Consider the following 27,495-nt stretch of genomic DNA (forward strand, 5'->3'; position numbering starts at 1 on the left):
AAACCACTCATCCACTTGTCCCTTTAATTTGTTTCTCTGCGATAGAAACCACTCATCCACTTGTACCTTTAATTTGTTTCTCTGCGATAGAAACCACTCATCCACTTGTACCTTTAATTTGTTTCTCTGCGATAGAAACCACTCATCCACTTGTACCTTTAATTTGTTTCTCTGCGATAGAAACCACTCATCCACTTGTACCTTTAATTTGTTTCTCTGCGATAGAAACCACTCATCCACTTGTACCTTTAATTTGTTTCTCTGCGATAGAAACCACTCATCCACTTGTCCCTTTAATTTGTTTCTCTGCGATAGAAACCACTCATCCACTTGTACCTTTAATTTGTTTCTCTGCGATAGAAACCACTCCTCCACTTGTACCTTTAATTCGTTTCTCTAAGATAGAAACCACTCATCCACTTGTACCTTTAATTTGTTTCTCTGCGATAGAAAACACTAATCCACTTGTCCCTTTAATTTGTTTCTCTGTGATAGAAATCACTCATCCACTTGTACCTTTAATTTGTTTCTCTGCGATGGAAACCACTCTTTTACTTGTCCCTTTCATTTGTTTCCCTGTGATAGAAACCACTCATCCACTTGTAGCTTTAATTTGTTTCTCTGCGATAGAAACCACTCATCCACTTGTACCTTTAATTTGTTTCTCTGCGATAGAAACCACTCATCCACTTGTCCCTTTAATTTGTTTCTCTGCGAAAGAAACACTCATACACTTGTCCCTTTAATTTGTTTCTCTGCGATAGAAACCACTCATCCACTTGTACCTTTAATTTGTTTCTCTGCGATAGAAACCACTCATCCACTTGTCCCTTTAATTTGTTTCTCTGCGATAGAAACCACTCTCCACTTGTCCCTTTAATTTGTTTCTCTGCGATAGAAACCACTCATCCACTAGTCCCTTTAATTTGTTTCTCTGCGATAGAAACCACTCATCCACTTGTCCCTTTAATTTGTTTCTCTGCGATAGAAACCACTCATCCACTTGTCCCTTTAATTTGTTTCTCTGCGATAGAAACCACTCATCCACTTGTCCCTTTAATTTGTTTCTCTGCGATAGAAACCACTCATCCACTTGTACCTTTAATGTGTTTCTCTGCGATGGAAACCACTCATCCACTTGTACCTTTAATTAGTTTCTCTGCAATAGAAACCACTCATCCACTTGTACCTTTAATTTGTTTCTCTGCGATAGAAACCACTCATCCACTTGTCCCTTTACTTTATTTCTCTGCAATAGAAACCACTCATTCACTTGTCCCTTTAATTTGTTTCTCTGCGATGGAAACCACTCATCCACATTCTTGTCCCTTTAATTTTTTTCTCTGCGATAGAAACCACTCATCTACTTGTCCCTTTAATTTGTTTCTCTGCGATAGAAACCACTCATCCACTTGTCCCTTTAATTTGTTTCTCTGCGATAGAAACCACTCATCCACTTGTCCCTTTAATTTGTTTCTCTGCGATAGAAACCACTCATCCACTTGTCCCTTTAATTTGTTTCTCTGCGATAGAAACCACTCCTCCACTTGTACCTTTAATTCGTTTCTCTAAGATAGAAACCACTCATCCACTTGTACCTTAAATTTGTTTCTCTGCGATAGAAAACACTAATCCACTTGTCCCTTTAATTTGTTTCTCTGTGATAGAAATCACTCATCCACTTGTACCTTTAATTTGTTTCTCTGCGATGGAAACCCCTCATCCATTTGTACCTTTCATTGGTTTCTCTGCGATAGAAACAACTCATCCTCTTGTACCTTTAATTTGTTTCTCAGTGATAGAAACCACGCATCCACTTGTCCCTTTAATTTGTTTCTCTGCAATAGAAACAGCTCATCCACTTGTACATTTAATTTGTTTCTCTGCGATAGAAACCACTCCTCCACTTGTACCTTTAATTCGTTTCTCTAAGATAGAAACCACTCATCCACTTGTACCTTTAATTTATTTCTCTGCGATAGAAACCACTCATCCACTTGTCCCTTTAATTTGTTTCTCTGCGATAGAAACCACTCATCCACTTGTCCCTTTAATTTGTTTCCCTGTGATAGAAACCACTCATCCACTTGTAGCTTTAATTTGTTTCTCTGCGATAGAAACCACTCATCCACTTGTACCTTTAATTTGTTTCTCTGCGAAAGAAACACTCATACACTTGTCCCTTTAATTTGTTTCTCTGCGATAGAAACCACTCATCCACTTGTACCTTTAATTTGTTTCTCTGTGATAGAAACCACTCATCCACTTGTCCCTTTCATTTGTTTCTCTGCGATAGAAACCACTCTCCACTTGTCCCTTTAATTTGTTTCTCTGCGATAGAAACCACTCATCCACTAGTCCCTTTAATTTGTTTCTCTGCGATAGAAACCACTCATCCACTTGTCCCTTTAATTTGTTTCTCTGCGATAGAAACCACTCATCCACTTGTACCTTTAATTTGTTTCTCTGCGATAGAATCCACTCATCAACTTGTACCTTTAATTTGTCTCTCTGCGATAGAAACCACTCATCCAATTGTACCTTTAATTTGTTTCTCTGCGATAGAATCCACTCATCAACTTGTACCTTTAATTTGTCTCTCTGCGATAGAAACCACTCAACCACTTGTACCTTGAATTTGTTTCTCTGTGAGAGAATCCACTCATCAACTTGTACCTTTAATTTGTCTCTCTGCGATAGAAACCACTCAACCACTTGTACCTTGAATTTTTTTCTCTGCGATAGAAACCACTCATCCACTTGTACATTTAATTCCTATCTCTGCGATAGAAACCACTCATCCACTTGTACCTTTAATTCGTTTCTCTAAGGTAGAAACCACTCATCCACTTGTCCCTTTAATTTATTTCTCTGCGATAGAAACCACTCTCCACTTGTCCCTTTAATTTGTTTCTCTGCGATAGAAACCACTCATCCACTTGTCCCTTTATTTTGTTTCTCTGCGATAGAAACCACTCAACCACTTGTCCCTTTAATTTGTTTCTCTGCGATAGAAACCACTCATCCACTTGTACCTTTAATTTGTTTCTCTGCGATAGAAACCACTCATCCACTTGTCCCTTTAATTTGTTTCTCTGCGATAGAAACCACTCATCCACTTGTACCTTTAATTTGTTTCTCTGCGATAGAAACCACTCATCCACTTGTACCTTTAATTTGTTTCTCTGCGATAGAAACCACTCATCCACTTGTCCCTTTAATTTGTTTCTCTGCGATAGAAACCACTCATCGACCTGTACCTTTAATTTGTTTCTCTGCAATAGAAACCACTCATCCACCTGTCCCTTTAATTTGTTTCTCTGCGATGGAAACCCCTCACCCACTTGTCCCTTTAATTTGTTTCTCTGCGATAGAAACCACTCATCCACTTGTACCTTTAATGTGTTTCTCTGCGATGGAAACCACTCATCCACTTGTACCTTTAATTAGTTTCTCTGCAATAGAAACCACTCATCCACTTGTACCTTTAATTTGTTTCTCTGCGATAGAAACCACTCATCCACTTGTACCTTTAATTAGTTTCTCTGCAATAGAAACCACTCATCCACTTGTACCTTTAATTTGTTTCTCTGCGATAGAAACCACTCATCCACTTGTCCCTTTACTTTGTTTCTCTGCAATAGAAACCACTCATCCACTTGTCCCTTTAATTTGTTTCTCTGCGATGGAAACCACTCATCCACTTTCTTGTCCCTTTAATTTTTTTCTCTGCGATAGAAACCACTCATCGACTTGTCCCTTTAATTTGTTTCTCTGCGATAGAAACCACTCTTCACTTGTCCCTTTAATTTGTTTCTCTGCGATAGAAACCACTCATCCACTTGTCCCTTTAATTTGTTTCTCTGCGATAGAAACCACTCATCCACTTGTCCCTTTAATTTGTTTCTCTGCGATAGAAACCACTCATCCACTTGTACCTTTAATTTGTTTCTCTGCAATAGAAACCACTCATCTACTTGTCCCTTTAATTTGTTTCTCTGCGATGGAAACCCCTCACCCACTTGTCCCTTTAATTTGTTTCTCTGCGATAGAAACCACTCATCCACTTGTACCTTTAATGTGTTTCTCTGCGATGGAAACCACTCATCCACTTGTACCTTTAATTAGTTTCTCTGCAATAGAAACCACTCATCCACTTGTCCCTTTAATTTGTTTCTCTGCGATAGAAACCACTCAACCACTTGTCCCTTTACTTTGTTTCTCTGCAATAGAAACCACTCACCCACTTGTCCCTTTAATTTGTTTCTAGGCGATGGAAACCACTCATCCACTTTCTTTTCCCTTTAATTTGTTTCTCTGCGATAGAAACCACTCTCTACTTGTCCCTTTAATTTGTTTCTCTGCGATAGAAACCACTCATCCACTTGTCCCTTTAATTTGTTTCTCTGCGATAGAAACCACTCATCCACTTGTCCCTTTAATTTGTTTCTCTGCGATAGAAACCACTCATCCACTTGTACCTTTAATTTGTTTCTCTGCGATAGAATCCACTCATCAACTTGTACCTTTAATTTGTCTCTCTGCGATAGAAACCACTCATCCACTTGTACCTTTAATTTGTTTCTCTGCGATAGAAACCACTCATCAACTTGTACCTTTAATTTGTTTCTCTGCAATAGAAACCACTCATCCACTTGTCCCTTTAATTTGTGTCTCTGCGATAGAAACCACTCATCCACCACCATCATTACTCGCCAGTGTTTGATTTTTGGTAGGATGTACGCATGCGCCACTCATTGGGTTCTCGGAGCTTTTCGGAGTAAGTTGGATGCGCGTCCTCCTCACTCGCATCCCAAAAGCACGTCGAACCTGTGACGATGGGGAAGCTCAGGAAAAACCGCTTTGGAATGTTGATCTTTTCGTTATTTTTTACTTTTATCTGCTGTGCGCAAAGGTAAATTGGGGTTTGTGTTTTTACGCCCATTCTTCAAATCTCCATTGCATGGCATGTATCCTAGGCTATTTAAAGCGCCTTCCCGCTGTATCTGGTCTTTAATTAGTTATTTGCATGCCGACCACCTTATGTTCTGTCTTTGCCCCTCAGCGCCAAAGATCTGAGGGATCCCAGTAATATGCCGCTGGTTAAAGACACGGTCGACAGATTGATGAAAGGCTACGACATTCGGTTAAGGCCAGATTTCGGAGGTAAGAACAAAGACAGAAGGAAAGCAAATCGAGATGATGAATGTCATGTTTGCTGCCATTTATGACGTGCAGTGCAATACATGTTTAATGAATTGCTGCAACAAAAAAACAACCTCTGGTACAATTGTTCTCATCATGAGAAATCTTCCATCCATAGACTAGGCTACCGCTCCAATTACAGTGCTATTACAGTGTAATAGCCTACCATCCAAATAAAACACGTATTTTTCACGTCACCAAAAACATTTTCCAATGTAGCAAGTTGAAATGATGGAATAAGACATGCTAGTCTATTCTGTGTGGAGAAGAAGGGTCTCTAACTTGATGGTCGATTCTATTCGCAGCCTATTGAACTTCTGGTTGCCTACCATTCTGTTTGAATGGAAAATCATCAAGGGAGTTCCAAATGATGATGCCGATGATTATAGTCATTTTAATGGACAACGATAATCATTAAGACTGCATAAAACATGCATTATTAACACTGATGATGAGAGAACATGGTGACATATCATTGACAGCAACCTACTGGTAGAATAACGGTCACCAAATTCTTATTTCTAAAAGGGAAAGAAAGAATCCCGTTCTCCTTTAATAACCTGCTTTTCTTCGCTTCACAGGTGCGCCGGTGGCAGTGGGGATGAATATAGATATTGCCAGCATAGACATGGTGTCTGAAGTCAATATGGTACGTGCATCATTATCATCCTCCTTATATGTTTTTCTCAGTATGCCTGGTTGAGTAAATCCGTATAGAAAAACCTATAACGCATTGCCAATCCATGTTTGACAGGGAACTTAATGCATGTCACGTTCTGCATTATGGGGAATTATGTTAACGACGCGGAGGAGTCTGATGATAGTTTGATTCTATAAAGGAATCGATTCTCGTGTTGAACAGTGTTCTGTCATTCAGCTCTGCATTTAGATGTCTTTTCGGCCATGGATGGTTGGTATCTATTGGTTCCCATTTGAATTCAAAACACACGCTCACTGGCGGACTTCTACGGACATCCTTGCGTGCACAATCAACACTGAGGCTGTGGCGTCTTCTGTTTCTGTTTCTTGTATATCAAGCCATTGACTGCTATCGTTTTGTTTGACGTGACAGCGGCGCGTTATAACGCCAAAAGTGAAGAAGATTAAGGGAAAAACCGTGATAGCGCCGCGGTCTCCTTTGGGAGAGGTATCCATCTCCAGCTACACTTCACTTTGAAGCGCGAAGGGGAGCGCATCATCAGCTACGTAAATGATCCCCTCCTCCTGTCAGATCATGAGCGATGACGTAAATATGTGGTTAATAGAACATGTCTGGACATACGATGGTAATCACCTGGGTATTTAATCGAGCTCCACTACACAATGTTATGAATGTGTCCCTAATGGCACCCTTTTCCATATGTAGTGAACTACTAGTCCCTAGTCAAAAGTAGTGTACAATATAGGGAATAAAAAAAAGTAGTGTACAATATAGAGAATAGGGGTGCCATCTGTCTCCGTGCTGTAGAAAACCACTCTCTCGCTCTCTCTCTCTCTCTCTCTCTCTCTCTCTCTCTCTCTCTCTCTCTCTCTCTCTCTCTCTCTCTCTCTCTCTCTCTCTCTCTCTCTCTCTCTCTCTCTCTCTCTCTGTGCTCTGGATAAGAAATAGGCATCTTATGTAACACTGTATCAATGGTTTGCTCTGGAGGAGGCTTGGAGGGGAGACTTCTGTTCTCCTTACCCAACTGAATTCATATTTGATCCGTTGTTGCATTTGGCATGGTTTCTCCCAGTGGATTTTATTGCAAATATTTAATTGAATTTATCTGAGTGTACATTTTGCCCAGATAAGACATTATGTCATAAGTGCATTATGTTAGTTGGTTAGATGGCTTGGTTGGTTGGGGCTTGATGCTGGAAACACAGGGAGTTGTGTGTTGGGGTGAAGTTTTATTCCTGTGTGGGCCATGTGTACTGAATCACTGAGCTTGCTATAATGCTATAGGTCGGACTGGATAAAAGCATCATCAGCTGAATTACCAGAGTACTTCCTGTGAGGAAGGGATGTGGAAGTTAGTTTTGGTTAAAGAGGAAGCAGCTAGGCTAAAAGTATGAAAGGGCTGCGGGGTTCCTCTGGGATGTCCACCAGTACTCATCTCCTCCTCCCTTTCTCCCTCCCTCCTCCCCCCTTCACACCCCCTTCCCTCCCTCCCTCCCCCCCCCTTCACACCTCCCTCCCTCCCTCCCTCCCTGCTTTTTAAATGCCTGGCTGCGTCCTCTCTGTCTCTGACCTGGATTTCCATGTAAGCCACCTTTATCTCTCTAAAGGGTGATGTTACTTTAAAACACAGAATCCACATCTACAGACATTCATCTGTAATAAAAAAAACACTGCTTCATACAGCAAGCCACTCAGTGTGTAACAAAACTGTGCACGAAAGAGCGAACAGAACAGATTAGTAGAGAGAGAGAGAGAGAGAGAGAGAGACAGAGAGGCAGAGAGAGAGAGAGAGAGAGGCAGAGAGAGAGAGAGAGTGGCAGAGAGAGAAAGATAGATAGAGAGAGAGAAAGAGAGAGAGAAAGGTAGAGAGAGAGAGAGAGACAGAGAGAGAGAGAGAGAGAGAGAGAGGGAGAGAGAGACAGAGTACTGACGTCAGGCCAACTCCCTGTAGCTATAAGAACATTCTCATTTCATTTCACGGAGGAGAGAGAATTGGCTTGCAGGGCAGGAGCATAAGCATGGCTCTCCTCTCATCCTCTATTCCTCTCCTCTCATCCTCTATTCTTCTCCTCTCATCCTCTCATCCTCTATTCCTCTCCTCTCTTCCTCTCCTCTCATCCTCCATTCTTCTCCTCTCATCCTCTACTCTCATCCTCTATTCCTCTCCTCTCTTCCTCTCCTACAAAACGGCTGCACAGCCGACGCATTTAGATGAAATGAAAACTGCCAAAAATATGATCTCTCTCCCTCCCTCCCTCTCTCGCTCTCTCCCTCTCTCCAATCTCCTTCATTCTCCCTTATCTCTATCTCTCTCTCTCTCTCTTTCCCCTCTTCCTCATTCTCCCCTCTCTCCATCGTCCCACACATAGTCATTATTACCTTCTGAATGTGAATCCTCCTCTCATGGTTATGTAACAACCTTCCTTCTAACAGCAGACAGGTTGGTGGTACTGGAGTTCCTCTCTGTCTCCTCTAACAACAGACAGGTTGGAGGTACTGGAGTTCCTCTCTGTCTCCTCTAACAGCAGACAGGTTGGTGGTACTGGAGTTCCTCTCTGTCTCCTCTAACAACAGACAGGTTGGTGGTGGTACTGGAGTTCCTCTCTGTCTCCTCTAACAACAGACAGGTTGGTGGTACTGGAGTTCCTCTCTGTCTCCTCTAACAACAGACAGGTTGGTGGTGCTGGAGTTCCTCTCTGTCTCCTCTAACAACAGAGAGGTTGGTGGTACTGGAGTTCCTCTCTGTCTCCTCTAACAACAGACAGGTTGGTGGTGGTACTGGAGTTCCTCTCTGTCTCCTCTAACAACAGACAGGTTGGTGGTACTGGAGTTCCTCTCTGTCTCCTCTAACAGCAGACAGGTTGGTGGTACTGGAGTTCCTCTCTGTCTCCTCTAACAACAGACAGGTTGGAGGTACTGGAGTTCCTCTCTGTCTCCTCTAACAGCAGACAGGTTGGTGGTGCTGGAGTTCCTCTCTGTCTCCTCTAACAACAGACAGGTTGGTGGTGATACTGGAGTTCCTCTCTGTCTCCTCTAACAACAGACAGGTTGGTGGTACTGGAGTTCCTCTCTGTCTCCTCTAACAACAGACAGGTTGGTGGTACTGGAGTTCCTCTCTGTCTCCTCTAACAACAGACAGGTTGGTGATACTGGAGTTCCTCTCTGTCTCCTCTAACAGCAGACAGGTTGGTGGTACAGGAGTTCCTCTCTGTCTCCTCTAACAACAGACAGGTTGGTGGTGATACTGGAGTTCCTCTCTGTCTCCTCTAACAACAGACAGGTTGGTGATACTCGAGTTCCTCTCTGTCTCCTCTAACAACAGACAGGTTGGTGGTACTGGAGTTCCTCTCTGTCTCCTCTAACAACAGACAGGTTGGTGGTGCTGGAGTTCCTCTCTGTCTCCTCTAACAACAGACAGGTTGGTGATACTGGAGTTCCTCTCTGTCTCCTCTAACAACAGACAGGTTGGTGGTGCTGGAGTTCCTCTCTTTCTCCTCTAACAACAGACAGGTTGGTGGTCCTGGAGTTCCTCTCTGTCTCCTCTAACAACAGACAGGTTGGTGGTACTGGAGTTCCTCTCTGTCTCCTCTAACAACAGACAGGTTGGTGGTACTGGAGTTCCTCTCTGTCTCCTCTAACAACAGACAGGTTGGTGGTACTGGAGTTCCTCTCTGTCTCCTCTAACAACAGACAGGTTGGTGGTACTGGAGTTCCTCTCTGTCTCCTCTAACAACAGACAGGTTGGTGGTACTGGAGTTCCTCTCTGTCTCCTCTAACAGCAGAGAGGTTGGTGGTACTGGAGTTCCTCTCTGTCTCCTCTAACAACAGACAGGTTGGTGGTACTGGAGTTCCTCTCTGTCTCCTCTAACAACAGACAGGTTGGTGGTACTGGAGTTCCTCTCTGTCTCCTCTAACAACAGACAGGTTGGTGGTACTGGAGTTCCTCTCTGTCTCCTCTAACAACAGACAGGTTGGTGGTACTGGAGTTCCTCTCTGTCTCCTCTAACAGCAGACAGGTTGGTGGTGATACTGGAGTTCCTCTCTGTCTCCTCTAACAACAGACAGGTTGGTGGTGTACTGGAGTTCCTCTCTGTCTCCTCTAACAGCAGACAGGTTGGTGGTGATACTGGAGTTCCTCTCTGTCTCCTCTAACAACAGACAGGTTGGTGGTGATACTGGAGATCCTCTCTGTCTCCTCTAACAACAGACAGGTTGGTGGTACTGGAGTTCCTCTCTGTCTCCTCTAACAACAGACAGGTTGGTGGTACTGGAGTTCCTCTCTGTCTCCTCTAACAGCAGACAGGTTGTTGGTACTGGAGTTCCTCTCTGTCTCCTCTAACAACAGACAGGTTGGTGGTACTGGAGTTCCTCTCTGTCTCCTCTAACAACAGACAGGTTGGTGGTACTGGAGTTCCTCTCTGTCTCCTCTAACAGCAGACAGGTTGGTGGTGCTGGAGTTCCTCTCTGTCTCCTCTAACAACAGACAGGTTGGTGGTACTGGAGTTCCTCTCTGTCTCCTCTAACAACAGACAGGTTGGTGGGTACTGGAGTTCCTCTCTGTCTCCTCTAACAGCAGACAGGTTGGTGGTACTGGAGTTCCTCTCTGTCTCCTCTAACAGCAGACAGGTTGGTGGTGCTGGAGTTCCTCTCTGTCTCCTCTAACAACAGACAGGTTGGTGGTACTGGAGTTCCTCTCTGTCTCCTCTAACAACAGACAGGTTGGTGGTACTGGAGTTCCTCTCTGTCTCCTCTAACAGCAGACAGGTTGGTGGTACTGGAGTTCCTCTCTGTCTCCTCTAACAACAGACAGGTTGGTGGTACTGGAGTTCCTCTCTGTCTCCTCTAAAAACAGACAGGTTGGTGGTACTGGAGTTCCTCTCTGTCTCCTCTAACAGCAGACAGGTTGGTGGTGATACTGGAGTTCCTCTCTGTCTCCTCTAACAACAGAAAGGTTGGTGGTGGTACTGGAGTTCCTCTCTTTCTCCTCTAACAACAGACAGGTTGGTGGTACTGGATTTCCTCTCTGTCTCCTCTAACAACAGACAGGTTGGTGGTGCTGGAGTTCCTCTCTGTCTCCTCTAACAACAGACAGGTTGGTGGTACTGGAGTTCCTCTCTGTCTCCTCTAACAACAGACAGGTTGGTGGTACTGGAGTTCCTCTCTGTCTCCTCTAACAACAGACAGGTTGGTGGTACTGGAGTTCCTCTCTGTCTCCTCTAACAGCAGACAGGTTGGTGGTACTGGAGTTCCTCTCTGTCTCCTCTAACAGCAGACAGGTTGGTGGTACTGGAGTTCCTCTCTGTCTCCTCTAACAGCAGACAGGTTGGTGGTACTGGAGTTCCTCTCTGTCTCCTCTAACAGCAGACAGGTTGGTGGTACTGGAGTTCCTCTCTGTCTCCTCTAACAGCAGACAGGTTGGTGGTACTGGAGTTCCTCTCTGTCTCCTCTAACAACAGACAGGTTGGTGGTACTGGAGTTCCTCTCTGTCTCCTCTAACAACAGACAGGTTGGTGGTGATACTGGAGTTCCTCTCTGTCTCCTCTAACAACAGACAGGTTGGTGGTGGTACTGGAGTTCCTCTCTGTCTCCTCTAACAACAGACAGGTTGGTGGTGCTGGAGTTCCTCTCTGTCTCCTCTAACAACAGACAGGTTGGTGGTACTGGAGTTCCTCTCTGTCTCCTCTAACAACAGACAGGTTGGTGGTGATACTGGAGATCCTCTCTGTCTCCTCTAACAACAGACAGGTTGGTGATACTGGAGTTCCTCTCTGTCTCCTCTAACAACAGACAGGTTGGTGGTACTGGAGTTCCGCTCTGACTCCTCTAACAACAGACAGGTTGGTGGTGGTACTGGAGTTCCTCTCTGTCTCCTCTAACAACAGACAGGTTGGTGGTGGTACTGGAGTTCCTCTCTGTCTCCTCTAACAACAGACAGGTTGGTGGTACTGGAGTTCCTCTCTGTCTCCTCTAACAACAGACAGGTTGGTGGTACTGGAGTTCCTCTCTGTCTCCTCTAACAACAGACAGGTTGGTGGTACTGGAGTTCCTCTCTGTCTCCTCTAACAGCAGACAGGTTGTTGGTACTGGAGTTCCTCTCTGTCTCCTCTAACAACAGACAGGTTGGTGGTACTGGAGTTCCTCTCTGTCTCCTCTAACAACAGACAGGTTGGTGGTACTGGAGTTCCTCTCTGTCTCCTCTAACAGCAGACAGGTTGGTGGTGATACTGGAGTTCCTCTCTGTCTCCTCTAACAACAGACAGGTTGGTGGTGGTACTGGAGTTCCTCTCTGTCTCCTCTAACAACAGACAGGTTGGTGGTACTGGAGTTCCTCTCTGTCTCCTCTAACAACAGACAGGTTGGTGGTACTGGAGTTCCTCTCTGTCTCCTCTAACAGCAGACAGGTTGTTGGTACTGGAGTTCCTCTCTGTCTCCTCTAACAACAGACAGGTTGGTGGTACTGGAGTTCCTCTCTGTCTCCTCTAACAACAGACAGGTTGGTGGTACTGGAGTTCCTCTCTGTCTCCTCTAACAACAGACAGGTTGGTGGTACTGGAGTTCCTCTCTGTCTCCTCTAACAACAGACAGGTTGGAGGTACTGGAGTTCCTCTCTGTCTCCTCTAACAGCAGACAGGTTGGTGGTGCTGGAGTTCCTCTCTGTCTCCTCTAACAACAGACAGGTTGGTGGTACTGGAGTTCCTCTCTGTCTCCTCTAACAACAGACAGGTTGGTGGTACTGGAGTTCCTCTCTGTCTCCTCTAACAACAGACAGGTTGGTGGTGATACTGGAGTTCCTCTCTGTCTCCTCTAACAACAGACAGGTTGGTGGTACTGGAGTTCCTCTCTGTCTCCTCTAACAACAGACAGGTTGGTGGTACTGGAGTTCCTCTCTGTCTCCTCTAACAGCAGACAGGTTGGTGGTGCTGGAGTTCCTCTCTGTCTCCTCTAACAGCAGACAGGTTGGTGGTGATACTGGAGTTCCTCTCTGTCTCCTCTAACAACAGACAGGTTGGTGGTGGTACTGGAGTTCCTCTCTGTCTCCTCTAACAACAGACAGGTTGGTGGTACTGGATTTCCTCTCTGTCTCCTCTAACAACAGACAGGTTGGTGGTGCTGGAGTTCCTCTCTGTCTCCTCTAACAACAGACAGGTTGGTGGTACTGGAGTTCCTCTCTGTCTCCTCTAACAACAGACAGGTTGGTGGTACTGGAGTTCCTCTCTGTCTCCTCTAACAACAGACAGGTTGGTGGTACTGGAGTTCCTCTCTGGCTCCTCTAACAACAGACAGGTTGGTGGTACTGGAGTTCCTCTCTGTCTCCTCTAACAACAGACAGGTTGGTGGTACTGGAGTTCCTCTCTGTCGCCTCTAACAACAGACAGGTTGGTGGTACTGGAGTTCCTCTCTGTCTCCTCTAACAACAGACAGGTTGGTGGTACTGGAGTTCCTCTCTGTCTCCTCTAACAACAGACAGGTTGGTGGTACTGGAGTTCCTCTCTGTCTCCTCTAACAACAGACAGGTTGGTGGTACTGGAGTTCCTCTCTTTCTCCTCTAACAACAGACAGGTTGGTGGTACTGGAGTTCCTCTCTGTCTCCTCTAACAACAGACAGGTTGGTGGTACTGGAGTTCCTCTCTGTCTCCTCTAACAACAGACAGGTTGGTGGTACTGGAGTTCCTCTCTGTCTCCTCTAACAGCGGACAGGTTGGTGGTACTGGAGTTCCTCTCTGTCTCCTCTAACAGCAGACAGGTTGGTGATACTGGAGTTCCTCTCTGTCTCCTCTAACAACAGACAGGTTGGTGGTACTGGAGTTCCTCTCTGTCTCCTCTAACAGCGGACAGGTTGGTGGTACTGGAGTTCCTCTCTGTCTCCTCTAACAACAGACAGGTTGGTGGTGATACTGGAGTTCCTCTCTGTCTCCTCTAACAACAGACAGGTTGGTGGTGGTACTGGAGTTCCTCTCTGTCTCCTCTAACAACAGACAGGTTGGTGGTACTGGAGTTCCTCTCTGTCTCCTCTAACAACAGACAGGTTGGTGATACTGGAGTTCCTCTCTGTCTCCTCTAACAACAGACAGGTTGGTGGTGGTACTGGAGTTCCTCTCTGTCTCCTCTAACAACAGACAGGTTGGTGGTACTGGAGTTCCTCTCTGTCTCCTCTAACAACAGACAGGTTGGTGGTACTGGAGTTCCTCTCTGGCTCCTCTAACAACAGACAGGTTGGTGGTACTGGAGTTCCTCTCTGTCTCCTCTAACAACAGACAGGTTGGTGGTACTGGAGTTCCTCTCTGTCTCCTCTAACAGCAGACAGGTTGGTGGGTACTGGAGTTCCTCTCTGTCTCCTCTAACAACAGACAGGTTGGTGGTACTGGAGTTCCTCTCTGTCTCCTCTAACAGCAGACAGGTTGGTGGTGATACTGGAGTTCCTCTCTGTCTCCTCTAACAACAGACAGGTTGGTGGTACTGGAGTTCCTCTCTGTCTCCTCTAACAACAGACAGGTTGGTGGTACTGGAGTTCCTCTCTGTCTCCTCTAACAACAGACAGGTTGGTGGTGGTACTGGAGTTCCTCTCTGTCTCCTCTAACAACAGACAGGTTGGTGGTACTGGAGCAGACAGGTTGGTGGTACTGGAGTTCCTCTCTGTCTCCTCTAACAGCAGACAGGTTGGTGGTGATACTGGAGTTCCTCTCTGTCTCCTCTAACAACAGACAGGTTGGTGGTGGTACTGGAGTTCCTCTCTGTCTCCTCTAACAACAGACAGGTTGGTGGTACTGGAGCAGACAGGTTGGTGGTACTGGAGTTCCTCTCTGTCTCCTCTAACAACAGACAGGTTGGTGGTCCTGGAGTTCCTCTCTGTCTCCTCTAACAACAGACAGGTTGGTGGTGATACTGGAGTTCCTCTCTGTCTCCTCTAACAACAGACAGGTTGGTGGTGGTACTGGAGTTCCTCTCTGTCTCCTCTAACAACAGACAGGTTGGTGGTACTGGAGTTCCTCTCTGTCTCCTCTAACAGCAGACAGGTTGGTGGTACTGGAGTTCCTCTCTGTCTCCTCTAACAACAGACAGGTTGGTGGTGATACTGGAGTTCCTCTCTGTCTCCTCTAACAACAGACAGGTTGGTGGTGGTACTGGAGTTCCTCTCTGTCTCCTCTAACAACAGACAGGTTGGTGGTACTGGAGTTCCTCTCTGTCTCCTCTAACAGCAGACAGGTTGGTGGTACTGGAGTTCCTCTCTGTCTCCTCTAACAACAGACAGGTTGGTGGTGATACTGGAGATCCTCTCTGTCTCCTCTAACAACAGACAGGTTGGTGGTGATACTCGAGTTCCTCTCTGTCTCCTCTAACAGCAGACAGGTTGGTGGTGCTGGAGTTCCTCTCTTTCTCCTCTAACAACAGACAGGTTGGTGGTACTGGAGTTCCTCTCTGTCTCCTCTAACAACAGACAGGTTGGTGGTGATACTGGAGTTCCTCTCTGTCTCCTCTAACAGCAGAGAGGTTGGTGGTGATACTGGAGTTCCTCTCTGTCTCCTCTAACAACAGACAGGTTGGTGGTGATACTCGAGTTCCTCTCTGTCTCCTCTAACAACAGACAGGTTGGTGGTACTGGAGTTCCTCTCTGTCTCCTCTAACAACAGACAGGTTGGTGGTGATACTGGAGTTCCTCTCTGTCTCCTCTAACAACAGACAGGTTGGTGGTACTGGAGTTCCTCTCTGTCTCCTCTAACAACAGACAGGTTGGTGGTGATACTGGAGTTCCTCTCTGTCTCCTCTAACAGCAGACAGGTTGGTGGTGATACTGGAGTTCCTCTCTGTCTCCTCTAACAACAGACAGGTTGGTGGTGGTACTGGAGTTCCTCTCTGTCTCCTCTAACAACAGACAGGTTGGTGGTGGTACTGGAGTTCCTCTCTGTCTCCTCTAACAGCAGACAGGTTGGTGGTACTGGAGTTCCTCTCTGTCTCCTCTAACAACAGACAGGTTGGTGGTGGTACTGGAGTTCCTCTCTGTCTCCTCTAACAACAGACAGGTGGTGGTGGTACTGGAGTTCCTCTCTGTCTCCTCTAACAGCAGACAGGTTGGTGGTACTGGAGTTCCTCTCTGTCTCCTCTAACAACAGACAGGTTGGTGATACTGGAGTTCCTCTCTGTCTCCTCTAACAGCAGACAGGTTGGTGGATACTGGAGTTCCTCTCTGTCTCCTCTAACAACAGACAGGTTGGTGGTGATACTGGAGTTCCTCTCTGTCTCCTCTAACAGCAGACAGGTTGGTGGTGATACTGGAGTTCCTCTCTGTCTCCTCTAACAGCAGACAGGTTGGTGGTACTGGAGTTCCTCTCTGTCTCCTCTAACAGCAGACAGGTTGGTGGTACTGGAGTTCCTCTCTGTCTCCTCTAACAGCAGACAGGTTGGTGGTGAACTGGAGTTCCTCTCTTTCTCCTCTAACAACAGACAGGTTGGTGGTACTGGAGTTCCTCTCTGTCTCCTCTAACAACAGACAGGTTGGTGGTGGTACTGGAGTTCCTCTCTGTCTCCTCTAACAACAGACAGGTTGGTGGTACTGGAGTTCCTCTCTGTCTCCTCTAACAACAGACAGGTTGTGGTGGTACTGGAGTTCCTCTCTGTCTCCTCTAACAACAGACAGGTTGGTGGTACTGGAGTTCCTCTCTGTCTCCTCTAACAGCAGACAGGTTGGTGGTGCTGGAGTTCCTCTCTGTCTCCTCTAACAACAGACAGGTTGGTGATACTGGAGTTCCTCTCTGTCTCCTCTAACAGCAGACAGGTTGGTGGTGATACTGGAGTTCCTCTCTGTCTCCTCTAACAACAGACAGGTTGGTGGTGTACTGGAGTTCCTCTCTGTCTCCTCTAACAACAGACAGGTGTGGTGGTACTGGAGTTCCTCTCTGTCTCCTCTAACAACAGACAGGTTGGTGGGTACTGGAGTTCCTCTCTGTCTCCTCTAACAGCAGACAGGTTGGTGGTACTGGAGTTCCTCTCTGTCTCCTCTAACAACAGACAGGTGGTGGTGGTACTGGAGTTCCTCTCTGTCTCCTCTAACAACAGACAGGTTGGTGGTACTGGAGTTCCTCTCTGTCTCCTCTAACAACAGACAGGTTGGTGGTACTGGAGTTCCTCTCTGGCTCCTCTAACAACAGACAGGTTGGTGGTACTGGAGTTCCTCTCTGTCTCCTCTAACAACAGACAGGTTGGTGGTACTGGAGTTCCTCTCTGGCTCCTCTAACAACAGACAGGTTGGTGGTACTGGAGTTCCTCTCTGTCTCCTCTAACAACAGACAGGTGTGGTGGTACTGGAGTTCCTCTCTGTCTCCTCTAACAACAGACAGGTTGGTGGTACTGGAGTTCCTCTCTGTCTCCTCTAACAACAGACAGGTTGGTGGTACTGGAGTTCCTCTCTGGCTCCTCTAACAACAGACAGGTTGGTGGTACTGGAGTTCCTCTCTGTCTCCTCTAACAACAGAGAGGTTGGTGGTGGTACTGGAGTTCCTCTCTGTCTCCTCTAACAACAGACAGGTTGGTGGTACTGGAGTTCCTCTCTGTCTCCTCTAACAACAGACAGGTTGGTGGTACTGGAGTTCCTCTCTGTCTCCTCTAACAGCAGACAGGTGGTGGTGGTACTGGAGTTCCTCTCTGTCTCCTCTAACAGCAGACAGGTTGGTGGTGATACTGGAGTTCCTCTCTGTCTCCTCTAACAACAGACAGGTTGGTGGTGCTGGAGTTCCTCTCTGTCTCCTCTAACAACAGACAGGTTGGTGGTACTGGAGTTCCTCTCTGTCTCCTCTAACAACAGACAGGTTGGTGGTGGTACTGGAGTTCCTCTCTGTCTCCTCTAACAGCAGACAGGTTGGTGGTACTGGAGTTCCTCTCTGTCTCCTCTAACAACAGACAGGTTGGTGGTGGTACTGGAGTTCCTCTCTGTCTCCTCTAACAGCAGACAGGTTGGTGGTGATACTGGAGTTCCTCTCTGTCTCCTCTAACAACAGACAGGTTGGTGGTACTGGAGTTCCTCTCTGTCTCCTCTAACAACAGACAGGTTGGTGGTACTGGAGTTCCTCTCTGTCTCCTCTAACAACAGACAGGTTGGTGGTGCTGGAGTTCCTCTCTGTCTCCTCTAACAGCAGACAGGTTGGTGGTGGTACTGGAGTTCCTCTCTGTCTCCTCTAACAACAGACAGGTTGGTGGTACTGGAGTTCCTCTCTGTCTCCTCCAACAACAGACAGGTTGGTGGTGGTACTGGAGTTCCTCTCTGTCTCCTCTAACAACAGACAGGTTGGTGGTACTGGAGTTCCTCTCTGTCTCCTCCAACAACAGACAGGTTGTTGGTAGTACTGGAGTTCCAGAGCCAGCTTCAAACAGACAGGTTGTTGGTAGTACTGGAGTTCCAGAGCCAGCTTCAAACAGACAGGTTGTTGGTAGTACTGGAGTTCCAGAGCCAGCTTTAAACAGACAGGTTGTTGGTATTACTGGAGTTCCAGAGGCAGCTTCAAACAGACAGGTTGTTGGTAGTACTGGAGTTCCAGAGCCAGCTTCAAACAGACAGGTTGTTGGTATTACTGGAGTTCCAGAGGCAGCTTCAAACAGACAGGTTGTTGGTAGTACTGGAGTTCCAGAGCCAGCTTCAAACAGGAAGGTTGTTGGTAGTACTGGAGTTCCAGAGCCAGCTTCAAACAGACAGGTTGTTGGTAGTACTGGAGTTCCAGAGCCAGCTTCAAACAGACAGGTTGTTGGTAGTACTGGAGTTCCAGAGCCAGCTTCAAACAGACACGTTGTAGGTAGTACTGGAGTTCCAGAGCCAGCTTCAAACAGACAGGTTGTTGGTAGCTCCTCTGTCTTTCTCCTTCTCAGATCTCCAGTCTTGAAGACTGAAGTTGCGTCCAGGGTTGGCGTCATTTCCATTTAAATTCCAGTCGATTCATAAAGCAAACCAAATTCCAAATACCCATTCCAAAAGTTGCTAATTGAAAGGGTTAGGGTTATACAGAATTCTTTATTTGGAATGGGAATTTCAGTGTACTTCCTGAGTTGACTGGAATTTAAGGATTGACGGCAACCCTGGCTGCATCCAAAATTGCACTCTATATATGAAGTGCACTTCTTCAGGGCTTTGGTTAAGGTTATGGCTAAGAGAAAGGCACCATATAGAAGGAATAAGTTGCCATTTCAGATGAGTGGTACTGGTTTGAATTTCAGCTCCTTCCTGGTCATCATGTCTCCCTCGACATCCCAGGTGTAGCCCACAAGAAATCACTGGAGCAAAAGTCTGATTTAAAAATAAAGAACCATATAATTAAGCAATAATAGTGTACATGAGAGGCATTTTAACATTTTTTTTTTTTTTTTTACATTTTAGTCATTTAGCAGACGCTCTTATCCAGAGCGACTTACAGCAGTGAATGCATACATTTCATAGATTTTTTTTTCTGTGCTGGCCCCCCGTGGGAATCGAACCCACAACCCTGGTGTTGCAAACACCATGCTCTACCAACTGAGCTACAGGGAAGGCTATGTGTTATGATATTTTTTTATCATGGCTGTGATGTGGTCAAAGCTACGAGGTTGTCAAGTAGCATTTTAGGTGTTCTCTGGTCATTAGTTCTATTTGTATGGACTGCCCTGTAAAGCAAAAGTACCCAAGCGCTGTTTGATAGTTTCAGAACCTTGGTTTCTAGCGACGCTGTCCATGGTTCTATAACCCCCCCTAACACCAGACACACCACTATAACCCCCCCCACCAGACACACCACAATAACCCCCCCCACCAGACACACCACTATAACCCCCCTCCCACCAGACACACCACTATAACCCCCCCACCAGACACACCACTATAACCCCCCCACCAGACACACCACTATAACCCCCCCCACCAGACACACCACTATAAACCCCCCCACCAGACACACCACTATAACCCCCCTCCCATCAGACACACCACTATAACCCCCCCTCCCATCAGACACACCACTATAACCCCCCACCAGACACACCACTATAACCCCCCCACCAGACACACCACTATAACCCCCCCACCAGACACACAACTATAACCCCCCTCCAGACACACCACTATAACCCCCCTCCCATCAGACACACCACTATAACCCCCCACCAGACACACCACTATAACCCCCCACCAGACACACCACTATAACCCCCCTCCCATCAGACACACCACTATAACCCCCCTCCCACCAGACACACCACTATAACCCCCCCTCCCACCAGACACACCACTATAACCCCCCTCCCACCAGACACACCACTATAACCCCCCCTCCTATCAGACACACCACTATAACCCCCCTCCCACCAGACACACCACTATAACCCCCCCTCCCACCAGACACACCACTATAACCCCCCCTCCCACCAGACACACCACTATAACCCCCCCCACCAGACACACCACTATAACCCCCCCCACCAGACACACCACTATAACCCCCCCACCAGACACACCACTATAACCCCCCCACCAGACACACCACTATAACCCCCCTCCCACCAGACACACCACTATAACCCCCCCCACCAGACACACCACTATAACCCCCCTCCCACCAGACACACCACTATAACCCCCCTCCCACCAGACACACCACTATAACCCCCCCTCCCACCAGACACACCACTATAACCCCCCCTCCCACCAGACACACCACTATACCCCCCCACCAGACACACCACTATAACCCCCCCACCAGACACACCACTATAACCCCTCCCCCCACCAGACACACCATTATAACCCCCCCCACCAGACACACCACTATAACCCCCCACCAGACACACCACTATAACCCCCCCACCAGACACACCACTATAACCCCCCCACCAGACACACCACTATAACCCCCCCACCAGACACACCACTATAACCCCCCACCAGACACACCACTTTAACCCCCCCCACCAGACACACCACTATAACCCCCCCCCACCAGACACACCACTATAATCCCCCCCTCCAGACACACCACTATAACCCCCCCACCAGACACACCACTATAATCCCCCCACCAGACACACCACTATAATCCCCCCTCCCACCAGACACACCACTATAACCCCCCTCCCACCAGACACACCACTATAACCCCCCTCCCACCAGACACACCACTATAACCCCCCCTTCCCACCAGACACACCACTATAACCCCCCCACCAGACACGCCACTATAACCCCCCCACCAGACACACCACTATAACCCCCCCACCAGACACACCACTATAACCCCCCCCACCAGACACACCACTATAACCCTCCCATCAGACACACCACTATAACCCCCCCCACCAGACACACCACAATAACCCCCCCCCACCAGACACACCACTATAACCCCCCCACCAGACACACCACAATAACCCCCCACCAGACACACCACTATAACCCCCCCCACCAGACACACCACTATAACCCCCCCACCAGACACACCACTACAACCCCCCCACCAGACACACAACTATAACCCCCCCACCAGACACACCACTATAACCCCCCCCACCAGACACACCACTATAACCCCCCTCCCACCAGACACACCACTATAACCCCCCTCCCACCAGACACACCACTATAACCCCCCCACCAGACACACCACTATAACCCCCCTCCCATCAGACACACCACTATAACCCCCCCACCAGACACACCACTATAACCCCCCCACCAGACACACCACTATAATAAACCCCATCCACCCCCCCCACCCCCCCAACAGACACACCACTACCCCGCCCCCCTCCTCCTCTCTATGTGTTTCAGTAATCCATTGTTTCCAGTCAGGGTCCTGGGGGCCAAACTAAAGTGTTGGTCCATTGTTTCCAGTCAGGATCCAGCCAAGGTCCTGAGGAACCAAACCAAAGTGTTGGTGCACATTTTTGTTCCATCCCGGCACTAACACCTCACTGGTGCTGCTCCCTCACCCAGACCCCTTAGTGCTTGGAGACCGGTGACAGGGCCTCAGCTTTACACAGCTACACACACACACACACACACACACACACACACACACACACACACACACACACACACACACACACACACACACACACACACACAGGTGGTCTCTAGAGAAGCATCAAAGGTCAGCTGTATTGTGGGGCAATGCAAGCCTGTAGGTCGGTCAGCCAGCCCTGCCAGCCGGGTCGCACCAGGCACGTGTAACACATGGTGCAGCACATGGGGATGTGTGAAGCTCACTCCTCGCTCTGAAGTGAATAGCTAGCCGAGACGCTTCAGGAGGGTGGTCACGTGTGGGAGGTCCTGGGTTCCAGCCTTGCTGTGAGACGAATTAGGAGGAAGCTGTACTCACTAAGCAAGCAGTGTGACATCTGTTAAGCACGCACACACATACACAGCGAGCCAGTGTCCAGGTGGCCATGCCAGCCGGATCTCCATGACATTATAACATGGGGCTAAAGGCTCAGTCGGGAGTCAGAGGAGAGACTTTGTGCTCTGTGTGTGTGTGTCTTTGTCTGTGTGTCACTGTGTGTGTGTGTTCCCTCTCTGGCCATGTCGTCCCTTGTCTCTGTCCTCCCTCATCTCTGTCCTCCCTCATCTCTGTCATCCCTCATCTCTGTCCTCCCTCCTGACTGACTGGGGACAGTGGAAATGGAAAGGTTGCCCAAATGTGATATTATGATGACCAATTTCTAGTACTCCTCTCCTCTCCTCTCTCTCTCCTCTCCTCTCCTCTCCTCTCCTCTCCTCTCCTCTCCTCTCCTCTCCTCTCCTCTCCTCTCCTCTCCTCTCCTCTCCTCTCCTCTCCTCTCCTCTTCTCCCTTCACTCCTCCTCTCTTCTCCCTTCACTCTCCTCTCCTCTCCTCTCCTCTCCTCTCCTCTTTTCCCTTCACTCCTCCTCTCTTCTCCCTTCATTCTCCTCTCCTCTCCTCTCCTCTCCTCTCCTCTCCTCTCCTCTCCTCTCCTCTCCTCTCCTCTCCTCTCCTCTCCTCTCCTCTCCTCCCTCCCTTCCCTCCTCTGTCATCTTAATGCTCTGTTGGGATCTGGCCCTGTAGCATTGTGGTCTTGTTTTCACAAATATACACTGTTGAGGTTATGTGGTTGAACTGTTGTATGGTTGTGAGGTTGTGTGGTTGAACGGTTGTAGGGTTGTGTGGTTGAACAGTTGTAGGGTTGTATGGTTGTGTGGTTGAACAGTTGTAGGGTTGCAAGGTTGTAGGGTTGTGTGGTTGAACAGTTGTAGGGTTGTGTGGTTGTAGGGTAGTGTAGTTGTAGCGTTGTATGGTTGTGTGGTTGAACAGTTGTAGGGTTGTAGGGTTGTGTGGTTAAACAGTTGTAGGGTTGTGTGGTTGAACAGTTGTAGGGTTGTTCGGTTGTATGCAATTAATTTGCAGTGGATAACAAGGAGGGGTAGAATATGGTTGTTTTCAGTCTGCTCTCCCCATTTCTTCTTGCTTGCCTTTTTTATGCTGGGTGTATTCCATTAACAGTTTGTGAGTAAGGGTTATTCCTCTGTCTCTATCCTTTCTGTTTAGTTCATTAGCTAGACCTACACGTGTGCTACCCGCTCCTACTGTAGTTGGTTTAGTTGCTGTTCAAACAGACTACCAGATTGCCAGCACTCCAGTACCGTTAATTAGTGTTCTGTGAATGAACAGATTTAAAGCAAGCAGCTGTGGTTGAGATGAATTAGTGGGGCGTGAATGTTGTGTTCATTACTATCATTACCATACAACCCTACAACTGTTCAATCATATTAAAATGGCGCTGGAAGAAATGGCAGCAGTTGTCACGTCCTGACCAGTAATAGGAGTTATTTGTTATTGTAGTTTGGTCAGGACGTGGCAGGGGGTATTTGTTTTATGTGGTTTGGGGGTTATGTGTATGTAGAGGGGTGTTTTATTTATGTGTTCCGCGGTTTTGGTGTGTGTTGTTGTTTTGGTATTCGAGGTTTTTCTAGATTGTATATTTCTTTGTTGGTCTATGTGGCTCTCGATCAGGAACAGCTGTACATCGTTGTTCCTGATTGAGAGTCATATATAGGGAGCTTGTTTTCACCTGGTTGATTGTGGGTAGTTGTATTTGCACTGCTGTTAGTTTAGCCTGCAAATCTGTTAGCTGTCGTTCTTTGTTTATTGTTTTCGTGTTCACTTTAATTAAAATAAATAATATGATGAGCACGCAACCCGCTGCGCCTTGGTCTCTACATTACGACGCCCGTGACAGAACTACCCACCAAACATGGACCAAGCAGCGGAGGAAGGAGCAACGGGTGGACTATCGTGAGTCATGGACTTGGGAGGAGATTCTGGCCGGAGAGGGCCCATGGAGGAAGTCTGGTGAGGACCGGGAACGCTACTGGGGAACACGGTTGGCGAGGAAGCCGAAGAGGCACCCCCAATAAAAAAAATTGGGGGGCACACGGGTAGTTTGGCTGGGCCAAGGGTGAGCCCTAAGCCAGCTCCCCGTGGGTATGATGGGGAACGTATGGAGTGGAGAGCGCCGAGGTATGCTGAAGTGCGCACGATCTCGCCCATACGCACGCACAGTCCGGTGCGAGTGATCCCAGCCCCTCGCAAGTGCCGTGCTAGAGTGGGCATCCAGCCTGGTAGGAGGATGCCTGCGCAGCGCATCTAGTCACCGGTGCGCTTCCTAGATCCAGGCTACCCTACGCCCGCTCTACGCACGGCAACCATCAGGCCCCTGCACAGCCCAGTTCGCCCTGTACCAGCACTCTGCTCGTACAGGGCTACTAGTTCCATCCAGCCAGGACGGGTTGTGCAGAAGGTGCGATCGAGACCGCCAGTGCGCCTCCACGGCCCGGTATATCCACTACCAGCCCCACGCACTAGGCTTCCAGTGCGTCAGCCCAGTCCAACTCAGCCTGTTCCCGCTCCCCGCACTAGCCCTGAGGTGCGTGTCCCCAAACTGGCACATCCCGTACCAGCACCACGCATCAGGCTTCCAGTGCGTCAGCCCAGTCCCAAGTGTCCGGCAACAGTACCTCGTCCAGAGTGTCCGGCAACAGTACCTCGTCCAGAGTATCCGGCAACAGTGTCTAGTCCGGAACCGAGTGAGACGGCCTACAGTCCGGCACCGAGTGAGACGGCCTACAGTCCGGCACCGAGTGAGACGGCCTACGGTCCGGCACCGAGTGAGTCTGTCTACGGTCCGGAACCGAGTGAGTCTGCCTACGGTCCGGAACCGAATGAGTCGCCCTACAGTCCAGGGTCTACAGTGACACGAGTCAGGCCTAGGTATTTGGGAGGAGTGGACTGGTCAGTGGGTGGTCTTAGGCCCGAGCCTAAGCCACCTCCACTGTAGGAGGTTTGGGGAGGGGGGGTATAGCACAGGAGCCGTCGTTGACGGCCCCCACCCTCCCTTCCCTCCCTTTAGTTAGGGGTTTATTTTTTTTTTTTTTTGAGGTGCATACGGAGTCTGCACCTTGGGGGGGGGGGGGGGGTACTGTTATTGTTATTGTAGTTTGGTCAGGACGTGGCAGGGGTATTTGTTTTATGTGGTTCGGGGGTTATGTGTATGTAGAGGGGTGTTTTATTTATGTGTTCCGGGGTTTTGGTGTATGTTCTTGTTTAGGTATTCTAGGTTTTTCTGGTTTGTATATTTCTTTGTTGGTCTGTGTGGCTCTGGATCAGGAACAGCTGTACATCGCTGTTCCTGATTGAGAGTCATATACATATAGGGAGCTTGTTTTCACCTGGTTGATTGTGGGTAGTTGTTTTTTTGCATTGCTTTTGTGTAGCCTGCGAAACTGTCGTACTGTCGTTATTTGTTTATTGTTTTCGTGTTCACTTTACAAATAAAGTTATGATGAGCATGCAACCCGCTGCGCCTTGGTCTAATCCCTACGACACCCGTGACAGCAGTTTTACGGGCGCCCAACCAATTGTGTTATGTGTTTTCTTTTGTGTTATTTGTAACTTATTTTGTACATACGACGCTCGTCTTATATGCCAGGGCTTGCCAACTATTACACACTACAAAGGGAAGCACAGCCACGAGCTGCCCAGTGACACGAGCCTACCAGATAAGCTAAATCACATCTATGCTCGCTTCGAGGCAAGCAACACTGAGGCATGCATGAGAGCATCAGCTATTCCGGACGACTGTGTGATCACGGTCTCCGTAGCCAACGTGAGTAAGACCTTTAAACAGGTCAACATTCACAAGGCTGCGGGGCCAGATGGATTACCAGGACGTGTGCTCCGGGCATGTGCTGACCAACTGGCAGGTGTCTTCACTGACATTTTTAACATGTCGTTGATTGAGTCTGTAATACCAACATGTTTCAAGCAGACCACCATAGTGCCTGTGCCCAAGAACACTAAGGCAACCTGCCTAAATGACTACAGACCCATAGCACTCACATCCGTAGCCATGAAGTGCTTTGAAGGGCTGGTAATGGCTCACATCAACACCATTATCCCAGAAACCCTAGAACCACTCTAATTTGCTTACCACCCAAACAGATCCACAGATGATGCAATCTCTATTGCACTCCACACTGCCCTTTCCCACCTGGACAAAAGGAACACCTACATGAGAATGCTATTCATTGACTACAGCTCAGCATTCAACACCATAGTACCCTCAAAGCTCATCACTAAGCTAAGGATCCTGGGACTAATCACCTCCCTCTGCAACTGGATCCTGGACTTCCTGACGGGCAGCCCCCAGGTGGTGAGGGTAGGTAGCAACACATCTGCCACGTTGATCCTCAGCACTGGAGCCCCTCAGGGGTGTGTACATAGTCCCCTCCTGTTCTCCCTATTCGCCCACGACAGCACGGCCAAGCACGACTCCAACACCATCATTAAGTTTGCAGACGACACAACAGTTGTAGGCCTGATCACTGACAACGACGAGACAACCTATAGGGAGGAGGTCAGAGACCTGGTGGTGCCAGAATAACAACCTATCCCTCAACATAACCAAGACTAATGAGATGATTGTGGACAACAGCAAAAGAAGGACCGAGCACGCCCACATTCTCATTGATGGGGCTGTAGTGGAGCAGGTTGAGAGCTTCAAGTTCCTTGGTGTTCACATCACCAACAAACTAGAATGGTCCAAACACACCAAGACAGTCGTGAAGAGGGCACAACAAAGCCTATTCCCCCCCCAGGAAACTAAAAAGATTTGGCATGGGTCATGAGATCCTCAAAAGGCTCTACAGCTGCAACATCGAGAGCATCCTGACTGGTTGCATCACTGCCTGGTACGGCAACTGCTTGGCCTCCTACAGAGGGTAGTGCGTACGGCCCAGTACATCACTGGGGCTAAGCTGCCTGGCGTCCAGGACCTCTACACCAGGCGGTGTCAGAGGAAGGCCCTGAAACATGTCAAAGACCCCAGCCACCCCAGTCATAGACTGTTCTCTCTGCTACCACATGGCAAGCGGTACCGGAGCGCCAAGTCTCGCACCAATAGGCTTCTCAACAGTTTTTACCCCCAAGCCATAGGACTCCTGAACAGGTAATCAAATGTCTACCCGGACTATTTGCATTGTGTGCCCCCCCCCCCCCACCCCTCTTTTACACTGCTGTTACTCTCTGTTTAACATATACAGTTGAAGTCGGAAGATTACATACACTTAGGTTGGTGTCATTGAAACTCGTTTTTCAACCACTCCACGAAT

The 27,495-nt window shown here is 48.0% G+C and overlaps 1 protein-coding gene across 2 annotated transcripts in view; it reads left to right on the forward strand.

The window, feature by feature from the left end:
- Window positions 1–4,745: 4,745 nt before the first annotated feature.
- Window positions 4,746–27,495, forward strand: part of gabrb2a (gamma-aminobutyric acid type A receptor subunit beta2a) — a 146,332-nt gene continuing 123,582 nt past the window's right edge. Inside the window, exons 1-3 of one of the 2 annotated variants that reach the window (XM_045724206.1) lie at window positions 4,746–4,915; window positions 5,066–5,166; window positions 5,787–5,854. In XM_045724206.1, the coding sequence (XP_045580162.1) occupies window positions 4,839–4,915; window positions 5,066–5,166; window positions 5,787–5,854 (246 nt within the window). In that variant the 5' untranslated portion in view covers window positions 4,746–4,838. The remainder of the gene's footprint in view (window positions 4,916–5,065; window positions 5,167–5,786; window positions 5,855–27,495) is intronic. The other variant, XM_045724207.1, reaches the window with a different exon arrangement.

This window comes from Salmo salar, chromosome ssa09 (assembly GCF_905237065.1).
Source record: "Salmo salar chromosome ssa09, Ssal_v3.1, whole genome shotgun sequence".
Taxonomy (NCBI): domain Eukaryota; kingdom Metazoa; phylum Chordata; class Actinopteri; order Salmoniformes; family Salmonidae; genus Salmo; species Salmo salar.